At 35.6% G+C, this 17,152-nt stretch overlaps 1 protein-coding gene across 2 annotated transcripts in view; it reads left to right on the forward strand.

Moving 5' to 3' along the window:
* Positions 1-17,152, forward strand: part of SMC4 (structural maintenance of chromosomes 4) — a 46,286-nt gene that overhangs the window by 27,847 nt on the left and 1,287 nt on the right. For both annotated transcript variants that reach the window (XM_040480618.1, XM_040480619.1), the window contains exons 13-23: positions 242-403; positions 5,408-5,633; positions 5,952-6,031; positions 6,830-6,982; positions 8,407-8,533; positions 13,040-13,229; positions 14,492-14,636; positions 14,911-15,084; positions 15,525-15,707; positions 15,855-16,087; positions 16,616-16,799. In XM_040480618.1, the coding sequence (XP_040336552.1) occupies positions 242-403; positions 5,408-5,633; positions 5,952-6,031; positions 6,830-6,982; positions 8,407-8,533; positions 13,040-13,229; positions 14,492-14,636; positions 14,911-15,084; positions 15,525-15,707; positions 15,855-16,087; positions 16,616-16,799 (1,857 nt within the window). The remainder of the gene's footprint in view (positions 1-241; positions 404-5,407; positions 5,634-5,951; positions 6,032-6,829; positions 6,983-8,406; positions 8,534-13,039; positions 13,230-14,491; positions 14,637-14,910; positions 15,085-15,524; positions 15,708-15,854; positions 16,088-16,615; positions 16,800-17,152) is intronic.

Raw genomic sequence — 17,152 nt, forward strand, 5'->3', positions numbered from 1 at the left:
TTTCAGATTCTGTGTCTCCCTTTCACTGACCCTCCCCTGTTCATGCTCTGTCTCTCTCTGTCTCAAAAATAAATAAAACGTTAAAAAAAATTTTTTTTAATAAAAAAAATAAAAACCATGTGTAAGTATAGTTTTTCAAGTAAAAGTAACTTGAAAAATATGTAGGAATTATAATGAAATGATCCTGTGCCTAATTATTGATTGTGCAATGATTTTTTTTCCCCCTGCCTCTTATTATTAGGGAGACTTAGGAGCAATTGATGAAAAATACGATGTTGCTATTTCATCCTGTTGTCATGCATTAGACTACATTGTTGTTGATTCTATTGATACAGCTCAAGATTGTGTGAACTTCCTTAAAAGACAAAATATTGGAGTTGCAACCTTTATAGGTTTGGATAAGGTAGGTATTCATAATAAGCTACCTCTAATTTAATTTTAAAGTACTAAATTGTTTTCTGCATTTGAACTGTAGCTTTTTTCTTTATAGTGATTTAGTGAACAGCTGGTAGGTTTTGAGGATATTTTAGGCTGTGGGGTTATATAGTTGTAAGAAAAAACCTTGCAATGCCTCCCTTAAAGGAATATACATTCTGATAGTAGAGTGACTGATAGCTTGGCGCTTCTAACTTCCATCATCAGTAACTGCTTTTAATAAAACAAAAACCTTTACAGAGATAGAATTCACGTACCATAAAATTAACTATTTTAAAGGGTAGAGTTCATTGGTTTTAGTGTATTTATAAGATTGTTAAATTATGACCACTAATTTCAGAATGTTTTCATCACCCCAAAAAGAAATCTCCTACTCATTCCCAGTCAAAACCTATCTCCTGCCACCTGCAGTTTGTAATCTGCTTTTTGATTTACCTGTTGTGGATATTTTGTATAAATGGAATCATACAGTATGTAGGTTTTTGTGTATGTTGTCTTAGGTTTTCAAAGTTTATCCATGTTGTAGCATGTATCAGCAGCTCATTCCTCTTTATTGCCAAATGATGCTCCTTGTGTGAATATACCACATTTTGTTTATCCATTCAATAGTGATGAACATTTGTGTTGTTTCCATGTTTGGGCTATTATGGCTAATTGCTGTTATGAACATTCACACACAGATTTTTGTGCATACCTGTTTTGAGCTCTCTTTGGTTAATATCTAGGAGTAGAATTGCTGGGTTACCTGTTAACTAACATTTTGAGGAACTGCCAAACTCTTTCCCATTGTGGCTATACAATATCCTACCTGTAATGTATAGTTTCCAGTATCTTTACATCCTCACCAACACTTGTTTCTACATCTATTTTATTATAACCATCTTAGTGTTGGGTATGTAGTGGTCTCTTACTGTGGTTTTGATTTGCATTTCCTGATTACTAACGTTGAATATTTTTTCATGTGCTTATTGGGCATTTGTTTATCTTCTTTGAAGAAGTATCTATTCAAATCCCTTGCCTATTTGTTCATTGCTTTGTCTTACTAGTAAGTTTTAAGAGTTTTTTCATATATTTTGGATGCAAGTCTCTTGTCAGATAATATGTTTGCAGATGTTTTCTCCCATTCTGTGCATTGTCTTCACTTCCTTGACAGTGTCCTCTGAAGCACAGTTGTTTAAAATTTTAATCATTTTGTCGAATTTTGTTTTAAATGTTTTATTTAAATGTTCTTATGTTTTGTGTGTCTAAGAAACTAAGAAACTATCTAAGTTTCTAAGAAACTATCTAAGAAACTACTGCATAATCCAAGCACATGGTGATTTACCTCCTGTTTTCTTCTGAGTTTTGTGGCTTTAGCTTTTACATTTTGGTTTTTAGTGCATGTTCAGTTAATTTTATAACACAGAGTAAAATGTACCTCTACTCTTAGATGTAGATATCAGTTGTTTCAGCACCACTTGTTGAGAAGACTATTCTTTCCCCATTGAATTTTCTTGGCATCTGTGTCAAAGATCAACTGACCATAAATCTGAGGGTTTATTTCTGAATTCTCCATTTGTCTATATATCTATTCTTATGAGTACCACACTGTTTATTTTAAATTATTTTATTTATTTTTTAATTTATATCCAAGTTAGTTAGCATACAGTGCAATGATTTCAGTAGATTCCTTATTGCCCCTTAGCCATTTAGCCCATCCCCCCTCCCACAGTCCCTCCAGTAACCCTGTTTGTTCTCCATATTTAAGCATCTCTTATGTTTCATCCCCTTCCGTTTTTATATTATTTTTGCTTCCCTTGCCTTACGTTCATCTGTTTTTTATCTTAAAGTCCTCATATGAGTGAAGTCATATGATTTTTGTCTTTCTCTGACTAATTTCACTTAGCATAATACCCTCTCGTTCCATCCGTTTAGTTGCAAATAGCAAGATTTCATTCTTTTTGATTGCTGAGTAATACTGTATTGTATATATATACCATGTCTTCTTTGTCCATTCTGTCCATCAATGGACATTTGGGCTCTTTCCATACTTTGGCTATTGTTGATAGTGCTGCTATAAACATGGGGGTGCATGTGTCCCTTCAAAACAGCACACCTGTATCCCGTGGATAAATGCCTAGTAGTGCAATTGCTGGGTTGTAGGGTAGTTCTATTTTTAGTTTTTTGAGGAACCTCCATACTGTTTTCCAGAGTGGCACCAGCTTGCGTTGCCACCAACAATGCAAAAGAGATCCTCTTTCTCCACATCCTCGCCAACATCTGTTGTTGCCTGAGTTGTTAATGTTAACCATTCTGACAGGTGTAAGGTGGTATCTCATTGTGGTTTTGATTTGTATTTCCCTGATGATGAGTGATGTGGAGCAGTTTTTCATGTGTCGGTTGGCCATCTGGATGTTTTCTTGGAGAAGTGTCTATTCATGTCTTTTGCCCATTTCTTCACTGGATTATTTGGTTTTTGGGTGTTGAGTGTGATAAGGTCTTTATAGATTTTGGATACTGACCCTTTATCTGATATGTCATTTGCAGATATCTTCTCCCATTCTGTCAGTTGCCTTTTAGTTTTGCTGATTGTTTCCTTTGCTGTGCAGAAGCTTTTTATTTTGATGAGGTCCCAGTACATTTTTGCTTTTGTTTCTCTTCCCTCTGGAGACGTGTTGAGTAAGAAGTTGCTGCGGCCAAGATCAAAGAGGTTTTTGCCTGCTTTCTCCTCGAGGATTTTGATGGCTTCCTGCTTTACATTGAGGTCGTTCATCCATTTTGAGTTTATTTTTGTGTATGGTGTAAGAAAGTGGTCCAGGTTCATTCTTCCGCATGCTGCTGTCCAGTTTTCCCAGCACCACTTGCTGAAGAGACTGTCTTTATTCCATTGGATATTCTTTCCTGCTTTGTCAAAGATAAGTTGGCCATACATTTGTGGGTCCATTTCTGGGTTCCCTATTCTGTTCCATTGGTCGGAGTGTCTCTTCTTGTGCCAGTACCATATTGTCTTGATGATTACAGCTTTGTAGTATAGCTTGAAGCCCGGGATTGTGATGCCTCCTGCTTTGGTTTTCTTTTTCAAGATTACTTTGGCTATTGGGGGTCTTTTCTGGTTCCATACAAATTTTAGGATTATCTGTTCTAGCTCTGTGAAGAATGCTGGTGTTATTTTGATAGGGATTGCATGGACATGTAGATTGTTTTGGGTAGTTATTGACATTTTAACAGTATTTGTTCTTCCTATCCAGGAACATGGAATATTTTTTCCATTTTTTATGTCTTCTTCATTTTCCTTCATAAGCTTTCTATAGTTTTCAGTGTATAGATTTTTCACCTCTTTGGTTAGATTTATTCCTAGGTATTTTATGGGTTTTGGTGCAATTGTAAATGGGACTGATTCCTTGATTTCTCCTTCTAATACTTCATTGTTGGTGTATAGGAATGCAACCGATTTCTGTGCATTGATTTTTGTATCCTGCAACTTTGCTGACTTCATGAATCAGTTCTAGCAGTGTTTTGGTGGAATCTTTAGGGTTTTCTATATAGAACATCATGTCATCTGCGAAGAGCAAATGTTTGACCTCCTACTGGTCGATTGGATGCCTTTTATTTCTTTATGTTGTCTGATTGCAGAGGCTAAGACTTCCAATACTATGTTGAATAACAGTGGCGAGAGTGGACATCCCTGTCTTGTTCCTGACCTAGGGGGAAAGCTCTCAGTTTTTCCTCATTGAGGATGATGTTAGCAGTGGGTCTTTCATATATGGCTTTTATGATCTTGAGGTATGCTCCTTCAATCCCTACTTTCTTGAGGGTTTTTATCAAGAAAGGATGCTGTATTTTTGTCAAATGCTTTCTCTGCATCTATTGTGAGGATCAGGAGTACCACAGTCTTAATTACTATAGCTTTGTAATAAGGTTTGAAATCAGTAGTTCTCTAATTTTGTTGTTCTTTTTTTAATGTATGTATGTATATTAATTTTGAGAGAGCGTGTGAGCAGGGAGGGGCAGAGAGAGAGGGAGAGAGAGAATCCCAAGTAGGCTTTGTTCTGTCAGCACAGAGCCGGATGAAGGGCTCAGTCTCACAAACAATGAGATCATGATGTGAGCTGAAATCAAGAGTTGGACACTTAACCAACTGAGCCGCCCAGGCACTCCTAATTTTATTCTTTTATATCAAGATTGTTCTAATTTCCATATGAATTTTAAGATTAGCTGGTCAGGGGTACCTAGGTGGCACAGTCAGTTAAGCATGTAACTCTTGATCTCTGCTCAGGTATGATCTCATGGTTCTTGAGATCAAGCACCCCTTTGGGCTATACACTGATGGTGTGGAACAACCTTGGGATTCTGTCTCTCTTCTCTGTTCCTCCCCAGCTTATGCACACTCTCAAAGTAAATAAACTTTAAAAAAAAAAAAAGATTAGTGGGTCAGTTTGGGGGGGAGAGGGAAGGCAACTGGGATTTTTGATGCAGGTTGAATTGAATCTATAGATCAATTTGGGTTGCCATCTTAACAATTCTAAACCTTAACAATCCAGGAACTGGGGCTGTCTTCCATTTATTTAGGTCTAAATTCATACTATAATATTTTACAGCATTTAGTGTATAGGTCTTTTGTTGTTTTCTGTCTTTTTTAATATGATATTATAATTGGAATTTTTTAATCCCACTTTTAAGTTATTCATTACTAGTGTGTACAAATACAATTAATTTTTGTACATTGATCTTGTATCCTACCAATTTGCTGAATTCATATTAGGTTTAATAGTTTTGTGTATGTGCATTCCCTAGGATTTTGTATATATAAGATCATGTCATCTGTGAATAGAATTTTATACTTTTTAAATAACGGTAAAATAATTATGCAGATATTCAGAACCTTGTATACATGTTCTTACATGTTACATATGTATATTATGTAAGTAATACTCTAAAGAAATGATACATTCTGTTTTTCTTTCTTTTTTTTTTTTCTTTTTTTAACTTTTAGATGACCGTATGGGCGAATAAAATGACCAAAATTCAAACTCCTGAAAATACTCCTCGGTTATTTGATTTAGTAAAAGTAAAAGATGAGAAAATTCGCCAAGCTTTTTACTTTGCTTTACGGGATACCTTAGTTGCTGACAACTTAGATCAAGCCACAAGAGTAGCATATCAAAAAGATAGAAGATGGAGAGTGGTGACATTACAGGGGCAAATCATAGAACAATCAGGTAATGAAAGTGTTTTTCCTGGGGCGCCTGGGTGGCTCAGTCAGTTAAACATCCAGCTTTGACTCAGGTCATGGACTCGCGGTTTGTGGGTTCTAGCCCTGCATCGGGCTCTGTGCTGACAGTTCAGAGCCTGGAGCCTGCTTCGGATTTTGTGTCTCCCTCTCTCTTCTGCCCCTCCCCAGCTTCTGCTCTTTCTCTCTTTGCCTCTCAAAAATAAATAAACATAATTTTTTTTTTTAATTTTTTAGTTCTTTTCCTGACATTGAGTTTATTTAATCTTGTTGGAATACAGCTAAGTCTGACTTCTCTGTTTTATAGGTACAATGACTGGTGGTGGAAGCAGAGTAATGAAAGGAAGGATGGGTTCATCAGTTGTTGTTGAAATCTCAGAAGAAGAGGTGAGCATATATAAAATTAGAGTCAGACTTTTTTTAAAGCCTTCTGATGTGTAACATACATACTATAAAATTAAGCCTTTTTAAGGATACTCAGATTTTAAATTAACAGATTGGATTTTGTATAAATGATATATGTAAGCTGTGGGATTTTTTAAATGTAAAATCCTTTAAACTTCTAAAAATAAAACATGTTAATTTAGAAAGTATGCTCAACATATGTATCTTTCTAATATTACATTTGGATCATATGGACATTGCATAATTTAATCAATCATTATTTAACATTTAATGTTTTTCACATATAATTGGTATAGTCCATGATTGTTTTTTCTATTTCAAAATAAGTATAGCAAAGATTTCTGATATGCATTTCCAAGTTTTATTTCAAAATATTTTACATGCCCACAAGTATGAGAATGTCAAGATGCCTAGAAAAAATTACTGTGTTCCGTTATCAGAACACTATACTTTTTCCTTGGATACTGAGCTTTTTCCAAAGAGGTGTACCTTGATTTTTTCCCCCATATTTTGAAATAGTTTATATCTTTCCACTTAAAATTTTGAATGGTATAAATAGGTGACTGTGCAACACTTAAAATTGTCTTTCCATCTGATTCTGTGATACAGAAATTAGTTTGACCATCTCCTAAGCTTTAGGATTGGGGTTTGGAATGGGGATTTTGGTTTTGTTCTAGGCTTTAAAATCAGAAGTTGGGGTTTTCTTCATTCCTAAATTGATTTCGCTATTAATCTGAAATGACTCTTAGAGAAAACTTATTTCACTGGTACTCTTTGTAGGTAAATAGAATGGAATTACAGTTGCAGAAAGACTCTCAAAAAGCAGTGCAAATCCAGGAACAGAAAGTACAACTGGAAGAAGCAGTAGTTAAGTTAAGGCATAATGAACGAGAAATGAAGAATACACTAGAAAAGTTTACTGCAAGCATCCAGGTACTCTTTTATTAATATTAGCTAAAGCTATTGGAATTCAGTAGCATTTGGCAGAAGCATTGTTTGCTTATAATTTTAGAAAATAAGGGAGAAGAATGGTTCTCTAGGTGGAAGGCCTGTCTCTTGATTTCATCTCCCTGAGTGTTAAAGTCCCTGTTGCAGTTTTCCTCCAGCCACGGCTATTCTTTGTTTGCATTTATACACCCTGGAAATGTGTCTTCCCTTAATATCTGTGTAACCCTTTAATTTCATTCTCTTTTCAAAGTAGAATGTTTCTTAATTATGAAAAAGCAGTGCATACCCCACTGATTTAAAAAACAAAAACAATTTGCCGGAAATATCCAAAAGATGATTGCCCTTACAGTTTATGTATATTCTTCAACTTTTTGATATAAATACCTAGTCTGTGTTTATGTCCTATATTTATACAGATATGTGTATAGATTTTTACTGAGTCATGTTAATTTTTCTTAGTAAATTGTGGTTTTCTTTCCAAGCCAATGTAAATTTACTTTTACAGCTGCATTTGAGTGTGTTCTTTATGTCACAATTTGATAAATGCTTTTCTATGTTATTATGAATACTGCTATGTTTAAAATATCCTAGTTAGAGGCTTCTGGCTGGCTCAGTCAGTGGAGCATGCAACTCTTGATCTCACTCTTGTGATTTTGAGCCCCACATTGGGTGTAGAGATTACTTAAAAATAAAATCTTTAAAATAAATAAAATATCCTTGTTTGGTATATCTTTATGCACCCAATTATTTCCTTAGGTTAAATTACTAAAATTACGGTTATTATCCACTATGTGTACAGTGTTAAAGGTATTGTTGTATGATGCCAAATTGTCTTCAAATAGATGGTTCCAATTAATTTACTTTTAGTAGCATATGTAAATAATTATTTTTCCAAGTCTTTGAAAACTAGGCGGTCTTCACTGTGTTGTGAGTTTGCTACTCTGTACCTAAAAGTGGCATTTTAACTTGTATTTGTGATGAATTACAAATTTCATGTGTTTGTTGGCCATTTTCATGTTTTATGTTAACTATTCATGTTTTCTGCTCTTTTCCTATTAGTATTTGTCTTCTTTTTAAAAAAATTTTTTTTTCAACGTTTATTTATTTTGGGGACAGAGAGAGACAGAGCATGAACGGGGAAGGGGCAGAGAGAGAGGGAGACACAGAATGGGAAGCAGGCTCCAGGCTCTGAGCCATCAGCCCAGAGCCCGACGCGGGGCTCAAACTCACGGACCGCGAGATCGTGACCTGGCTGAAGTCGGACGCTTAACCGACTGCGCCACCCAGGCGCCCCAGTATTTGTCTTCTTAAAGATTTTAAGTGTCTTTTTTTATTCAAAGTGTTTAAGGCAAATATCATTGTTATAGTAAGTTAAAATAATGATCTGTAATGTTAAAACATTTCTGTAGCGTTTAAGGGAGCAAGAAGAATATTTGAATGTCCAAGTTAAGGAACTCGAAGCTAATGTGCTTGCTACAGCCCCTGACAAGAAAAAGCAGAAGTTACTAGAAGAAAATGTTAGTGTTTTCAAAAAAGGTATGTGTATGTGTTTAAGGGTACACACTTCCTTCTTTTTTTTTCTTTTTTTTGAGATTGCCAAAAATAGGTTTTTAATATTTGAAATGTTTAAAATAGTTTGTAGAATAAAAATAGCAGTTGTGTACTTATGTGCAAGTCAGCTGCTCTGTTTTATAGTTTCTATTATTATTTTTTTTTTTAATAATTTCTTTTTGAGAGAGAGAACGCACAATTTGGGGAGGGACAGAGGGAGAGGGAGAGAATCCCAGGCAGCTCCAACCAGAGCGTGACCCCACGAACCATGAGACTATGACGTGAGCCAAAATCAAGCGTTGGAAGCTTTAACCAACTGAGCCACCAGGCACCCTCTATGATCTCAATCTTAAAAGGTTATAAAGTAAGTACTATTAAGTACTTCATTTAGCCAATAAGAAAACTTAAGGCACAGAATGGTTTATATAATTTGCCCAAAGTCGTCATATATATAGCTTGTAGAGGAATTGAGGACTAGAGCAATCTGATTCCAGAACCAGTGCTCTTAATTTTATACTTTGTGTAGTTTGGCTCAGTCTTACCCTTCAAGATAATAGTTATTTTATGGATTTAGGAAACTGAGTATCTGCGGAAGCTAAATCACTTTAAAGCACACAAGAAATAAGTGGTATACACATGAAGAAAAACAGTCTTTGAAAACTTAAAAAACATGTTTTCCTTCCAGAACTTTTTTCTTTTGTACATGTAAATATTGTAAGTGTTCTACCAGTATACATAAAGCAAGAAAGGGAATTCATAAGCTTATAGCCAAAATTGGCTTTGAAATTTAAATCCCCTGATCATGCACTTGAACATCCCTGCTTCTCTTTTCATGTTAGCTTCAATCAAACAGATGTGCATCTTATTGCAGGAGAGGGGAATGATAGGTTATAATTAGATCCCTTCCTGGCTTACAGTATTTTAGCTAGTGAACAGCAAACACAGCCTTTTGTCACATCCTCAGGAAAGACCCCTGTTACAGTTCAATTTGTGAACCCAGGAGGGCACATACTGATTGTCCAACCAAAGAACTAGTTGGGGGCTAGGGCGCTTGGATGGCTCAGTCAGTTAAGCTAAGCATCCGACTTCAGCTCAGGTCATGATCTCACAGTATGTGAGTTCAAGCCCCATATCAGGCTCTGGGCTGGCAGCACAGGTCCTGCTTTAGATCCTGTCTTCCTCTCTGACTCTCAAAAATAAATATTAAGCAAAGAAAAGAACTAGTTGGGGTGGACTTGTAGTAATTATTCAAATGCTCCAAAAATGAGTTTTCTTCCAACAGAAAAAGAGATAAAAAGATATTAAGTAGACCTACTTTGCACATTGAATATTCACCAGTACCCGTATTAACTTTATTTTTTTTTTAAGTTTATTTATTTTGAGAGACAGGCTAGGTGGGTCAGAGAGAGAGAAAGAGAATCCCAAGCAAGCTCCACACTGCCTGTGCAGAGCCTGACACAGGGCTCAAACTCATAAACCGCAAGATCATGCATGACCTAAGCCAAAACCAAGTGTCGGACAATCAACTGACTGAGCCACACAGGTACCCCTGTCTACATTTTTAATATTAAGACATTCACGGGGTGCCTGGGTGGCTCAGTTGGTTAAGCGTCCCGACTTCAGCTCAGGTCATGATCTCACGGTCTGTGAGGTTGAGCCCTGCGTCAGATTCTGGAGATCCTGCTTCAGATTCTGTCTCCCTCTCTCTCTGCCCGTCCCCTGTTCACGCTCTGTCTCTCAAAAATAAATAAACATTAAAATTTTTTTTTTTTTTTTTTTTTTTAATTAAAAAAAAACCATTCACTCAGCATCTGCTGCTGGCCATGACCAGGTTTGTTTAAGTGCCGGTGATTGAGCAGTGAACAAAATGAAGTCCCTCTTTTTAAGGATCTCACACTTCAGATTAGGAAGCTAAACAAATACATTGCTTTTTTGTATTGGGTGGTGCTGAGTGATAATAAAATCAGGGTTCACAGGACAGGGTGGAGATAGGGAATCACAAGGCCTGGTTAGACAGGCCTCTACTAGAGAGACTTAAGCAGAGACACAACAGAAGTATGAGTGCTATGTGATACTTGGGAGAAGAGCATTTTAAGATCGTAGAGGTACATAGACCCTGAGGCAGGAGTATGCTAGGAGTCTCCAGGAACACAAGGAAGCCAAAGTGGCTAGCGGAAGAATCCAGATAATGTAGGGCCTTATAGGCCATGTCTCTGAGAGAAATAGCCACCAGAGTGATGTATGGTGGAAGCGGCATCATGTGACAGGTTTCCCCCCCCCCCCCTTGCATTTATTTTGGATCTGCATTTTGTTCTTGCAGACACATTAGCTTAACTCTTTCTCCACACAGTATTTGTTGTGACTGGTTTGGTGGTACCCAATTGTCAGATGAGCAGCCAAAAACGTATGTGTGTCATTTATAACAACATTTTCACAGAGACTACTGGAATCTGTATTTCATTCTTACTTGAAAAGGAAGCTTTGACTTTATTAGGAGCCCTATATATATATAGCTCCTCTCATGGAAATACTGGCTATTATTAATAGACTAACACTATTGGGTAATATCAATACTGTTAATATCTTCTGTGAAGTACTCATTTCTGCAAGTATCTCTTTAAAATTAAATTTCATTTTAGAATTTAAAATTAATTTAAAATTAAAAATTTTTTAGAATAGCTGTTTATAGAGAATGGGGGGGGAGGTGGTTATAGAATAAAGGCTTCAAACTTATAGATGATATATGCCACATAGTTTTTCCTTCTACTTCTAATAGACATGCTACTATAGATATTAAAAAAGAAATGCATGGTAGATACATACTTAAGAAAATGTTCTGCAAGTTGGACTCTTTCCAGGGGCATTCTGGCCCACCCCCAGTATAAGTTGTAGTGCCAGCACACATAGTAGCTGGTGTTTTGACCCATAAGTGAGCAGAGCACGCAAGTAGCTTAATGGAATTTTAACTTCAGAGAACATTGCCACTGTGAGCAAAATAATTCATTAAATAGAGTATTTTGGGGGGTGGAGAGGGATTACGAGTCTTGGCAATATAGAACTTTTAAATGTGTGTATTTAATAACCTTAGGATAAAAAGACGCTACAGAAGGCCAAAAAGAAGACATGAATTGTTTTTTGTTTCAGGAGCCAAGTGGTGATTTCAGAAATGTAAAAAATGAGTTGTTGGAATCCAACTCTGATAATGTAGGACAAAAAGGGGAAATGGTAAATTAATGAGATATGTAGACTTGTTGGAATTAACAACCTACCTGACGAAGAAGAGACAGTGGAGGGGGAGCAGTCATTAAGTCCTCATGCAATCCTGTTTTCAGCAAATCCTGCCTGCCTCCTATGCCAAATGCCCATATTCCTCCTGTAGGAGCTTTGTGGGATTCTTTCCATAAGTTAGCATTTCTGTTTACCTTTCTAGACATAAGATAGCTTGAACTCATCTTTTTGCCACCTGTCATTCTTTATATATTGTATAGTGATCAGAATTCAAATATGGAGAAGAGTTTCCACCCTGGCTAGTGTAATTGGGATCTGTGTAGTGTATGTGTGTGTTTAAGAGAGTATTAGACTGTTTACAGAATCACTGGGTGGGATAACTAAAGAAGGAAATTCTAGGTTGAATATCTAAGAATGATATCTAGAGCCATTCTGTAGAACCATCAAAGGAACTATACTGCCTCTTTTATAATTGGAAAGTCATCTCTCAAATTGGGAAGATGGCACTGCAACTACCAACAATAGAAGCACATTGCATCCGTTCCAATTCACGCCATCAAAGTTAGTGCTATTGCCTGTCAATATTCACAGAGCTTTTGACTGAACACCAGAATTTCTAATGCCACCAAGAAAATACAAATTTCTGTCACTGCTTGCCAGCAGAAACATGTTCATCACGTATGCCTTTCAAATTATGTGAATTTTTTCAATTGAATGGACCCTAATTGTGTCTGAAGCCTAGATATGAGGGAATCTGGGAAATCAAATTTTAGTTTTCTGTGCCATAGAGAAAACTGCCAGTTCATCCTCCCTCCCCCACTTTGTTACAACACGTGAGGGAGTACTTTAAGTTAGGTTAGCAAAATAAAACAACCACAGTTCTTTTTTATCACAGACAAGTTAATAGGCACATAGTCTGAGGGCAGAAATCATTATGAGACCAGTAGTCAGTCAAGGAAGTACGTAAGAAAAAGTTGCAGAGGTTTTTGGAAAATGCCTGAGGGCATGAAGCCATTAAACAGGTTGTGCTTATGGCTAAGCCAGGTAATTTAACCATGTGTTACAATACCATTTGTTCTGACATGGGGTATTCTAGTTTATTTTGGGGGGAGGTATTCTGGTGGGTTTTTTGAGATTCACTTTGCCCAAATTTGTAAAATTTCTTTTGCATGCATCAGGTTAAGTCATATGACTGAATAAGTTTACATCTAACAAGTGATGTGTGTGAACCTAGAAACATGGAGTTCTTTCTTTTTATTTCAGAATATGACAGTGTGGCTGAAAGAGCTGGTAAAGTAGAAGCTGAGGTTAAAAGATTACACAGTATCATCGTGGAAATCAATAACCATAAACTCAAGGCCCAACAAGACAAACTTGATAAAATAAATAAGCAATTAGATGAATGTGCTTCTGCTATTACTAAAGCCCAAGTAGCAATCAAGACTGCTGACAGGTAGAGTATGTGTACTACCTAACTTGTCATCTTGCTACCTCCACTGTGGAAAAGGGGTTTATATTTAAATGTAATGCCCTTCAAACATTTCCACTGTTATTTATTAAGCCTGTCTGACATGTTTTTACCTAACAGGACTTTAGTAAAGGGAAGCCTATAAACATTTATTTTATGACCATTTTTGTGTATGTTTTAAGTGGTAAACAGGTATGCCGTGACATACAGAACTCCCCAGTTATTGTGTGCACATAAAAATTAGAGTTTTGTTTCTCCGGCTTAGAGGAATAGATGGTTGTTAATTTAAATAGATTTAGATCTTAGGAAAATAGGTAAAAACGAGACCTCTTGGCAAAATTGTCTTGATAACTTTCTAGTTTACTTGATTATTCCATTGTCCCAACTCAACAAAAAGTTATTAACCATTCATAGATTTTGTTTTTATTTTTTTTAATTTTTTAAAATGTTTGGGAGAGTGCGAGCAGAGAGAGGAAGACACAGAATCAAGCAGGTTCCAGGCTCTGAGCTGTCAACACAGTGCCAGATGCAGGGCTCAAACCCATGAACTGAGAGATCATGACCTGAGCCAAAGTCAGAAGTTTAAACGACTGAGCCACTCAGGCGCCCCTCATAGATCATGTTTTTAAATTAATTTTTAGAATATTTATTGTTGTTTCTAAAGAATTAGAGCTAAATTTAGGTATACAAAATGTTGAAATGTAAACAACTGTTTCTTTTATCTTAAAATTATAACAGATTGCATATTGATTATCTGGTTCATTTGTGTATTTGGTTCAGAGATACAGCACTAATAAGCCATTTGTTTATGTTAGGAGCAGAAGTTTGCCTAAACACATTTGTCAAAGTAGAAGTAACTTTTTTAAGGGAAAAAATAGTCCTTGTTGCCCTCCTTGGGAAGCACATGTTGCCCCAACTGGGAGGTATTTTTTTATTTGAGTGTATAACTTCATGGGTGTAGAGATTTAAGAATCTCCAGTCTGATAAGACAAGACAAAATAATAATTCAATGGACAACTTTGCTTCATGATCTAAGTTTCATCACCTTATACTGAGAGGTTAATATACAACATCTCAGAAGTGTTATGTATAACATAAAAACCAATTCAAGGATGGTTTTAGTAAATCATAAATTTTAACATCTGTGATAGAAAAATGTCTCATTAATATGGCATTTGTTGGTAAGTTGTCAGAGCAAGATAAATCACACGTTACTACATCTTTAATACATCATTTTGCTTGTTTAGAAATCTTAAAAAAGCACAAGACTCCGTCTTTCGCACAGAGAAAGAAATAAAAGATACTGAGAAAGAAGTAGATGATTTAACAGCAGAACTAAAAAGTCTTGAGGACAAAGCAGCAGAGGTTGTGAAAAATACAAATGCTGCAGAGGTAAGATTTGAAGACAGGAGTGAATGGTATTTGAAGCAATTTAAAGGGTTGGGATATGTGACATCAGCTTACACAGTAATAAGCACACAATAGGTCAAAACTTTTGTAGCTGTATTGTACAATAAAAATGAGTACTGTATTGTAACTTTTCTGTAAATAAACTGTAAAATGCATGGGACATAGGAAGAGATTGCTAACTTCATCTCTAATGTGAAAATACCTGTTCTTTCCATTTGGGAGGGTCCTACCTATAGTAGTTCTTCTTGGTTTCTAGGAATCCTTACCAGAGATCCAGAAAGAACATCGTAATCTACTTCAAGAACTAAAAATAATTCAAGAAAATGAACATGCACTTCAAAAAGATGCACTTAGTATTAAGTTGAAACTTGAACAAATAGATGGTCACATTGCTGAACATAATTCTAAAATAAAATATTGGCAAAAAGAGGTAAGATTGTTATCATTTAGTTAAATGTAACTTTAAAATATCCTTTATGAAAAAGAGCTGTTTTTTGTTTGTTTTGTGTGTGTGTACTTTTGAGACGTTATGATTCTTAATTCCGAGAGAAAATCACTAGATTTATAGAGAACATAATCAATAACATACAGTAATTGTTATATACAGAAAAATCTGAATAATGGGTACATTACTCACCATCTTCACCCCAAGGCTGATTCAGAGATTTAACAGAAGACTTCATGAACACTTCGGAACACTAGAAATATTTTTCTTGAAGTCTTTTGAAAAATAATTGCTACAGAAATTAGCCACAATTCCTTAGAATATATTGTTTTAGTAGATAGGTAATTTGTCATATTGATATGATTTTTTTAAACAATAACTTACAGTTGTGACATCCCTAATGCTCATCTACACTGAACTTTTAGATTTCAAGAATATCATTGCATCCCATAGAAGATAATCCTCTTGAAGAAATTGCAGTTCTGAGCCCACAGGATCTTGAAGCCATCAAGAATCCAGATTCTATAACAAATCAAATTGCACTTTTAGAAGCCCAGTGTCATGAAATGAAACCAAACCTTGGTGCCATTGCAGAGTATAAAAAGAAGGTATGAATAAACTGTTAATGATTTAGTCAGATTCTTTTTAGTCCTTAGCCTAAATTGTCAACTTTAATTTTATATAATTAGCAGCATTAGCTCTCATCTCAAATGAATAACTGAATAGGTATTTTTCTCATGATATTTTTTTCATAGGAAGAATTATATTTACAGCGGGTAGCAGAATTGGACAAAATTACTTGTGAAAGAGATCATTTTAGACAGGCATATGAAGATCTTCGGAAACAAAGGCTTAATGAATTCATGGCAGGTTTTTATATAATAACAAATAAATTAAAGGAAAATTACCAAATGCTTACTTTGGGAGGTGATGCTGAACTGGAGCTTGTAGACAGCTTGGATCCTTTCTCTGAAGGAATCATGTTCAGGTTTGTAATTTGTACTGAGTTTTGGATCCTCTTGTTAACATATCTCTACATATTCTCCAGACTCTATATTTTAGGGGTGGGATGTGAAGGTTAGAGCTACAGCTTGAGTGTTTTATTTGATGATAAATACTAATTCATTTACATACTGGCAGTTTGTTAGCATAAATCTTGGGCAAGCGGCAATTATTTAATTTTACACAATATTTGTTTAGTTCATCTTTTAATTTTTGAGCCATTTCAACTTAACATCAAGATTTTGAAATTGCAAAGCAAAAAAATATGTGCTGGAAATGGAAGAATAGCAAGAAATATTTACTGACTTGCTATTTAAATCTTAAGATTTTGGTAGGTGTTCCTGTGTATTCATCCTCCAATAACATTTTTATAAAATAACCCCAAAAAGTTTAGATTTGTGAAAAGCAAATTAGAGATCCCCGAGGAAGGTGGTAGAAGCCATTTATGGAAAACCGACCATGAAGTCGTTACCTGTGCAAGTAATTTGACTAATAAGAGATTTTTTTAATTCAGTGTTCGACCACCTAAGAAAAGTTGGAAGAAGATCTTCAATCTTTCAGGAGGAGAGAAAACACTTAGTTCATTGGCTTTAGTATTTGCTCTTCACCACTACAAACCCACTCCCCTGTACTTCATGGACGAAATTGATGCAGCCCTGGATTTTAAAAATGTGTCCATTGTTGCATTTTATATATATGTAAGTAATCATTTAGAGGTTTTTGTTCTGAGAATTTTATTAGGTTCCCTAACAATACACATGGAATTCATGGACTTACTTCTTACTTTTGAGCTTTTCCCCATGTCCTATGATATCAGAGACCAGGTCCTTTATTTGAACCAAGTACTTCCTTTTTGGACAAGTAAAATATAAATTGATAATGTAAAGTAGCAAAAAACACAACTAGAATCTCTGATCTTCTGCCTAGATATTATCTCCACTAGAAGACTTCTGGCAACCATGCTTCCAAAAATAACCCAAATGCTTCTCTTAACTACTGTGTCGTGAATTATCCATGCCATCACTCATGTTCATGTTAATTATCAAAGTAA

The sequence above is a fragment of the Herpailurus yagouaroundi genome, unplaced genomic scaffold (assembly GCF_014898765.1).
Source record: "Herpailurus yagouaroundi ecotype Mexico unplaced genomic scaffold, PumYag 159, whole genome shotgun sequence".
Lineage (NCBI taxonomy): Eukaryota > Metazoa > Chordata > Mammalia > Carnivora > Felidae > Herpailurus > Herpailurus yagouaroundi.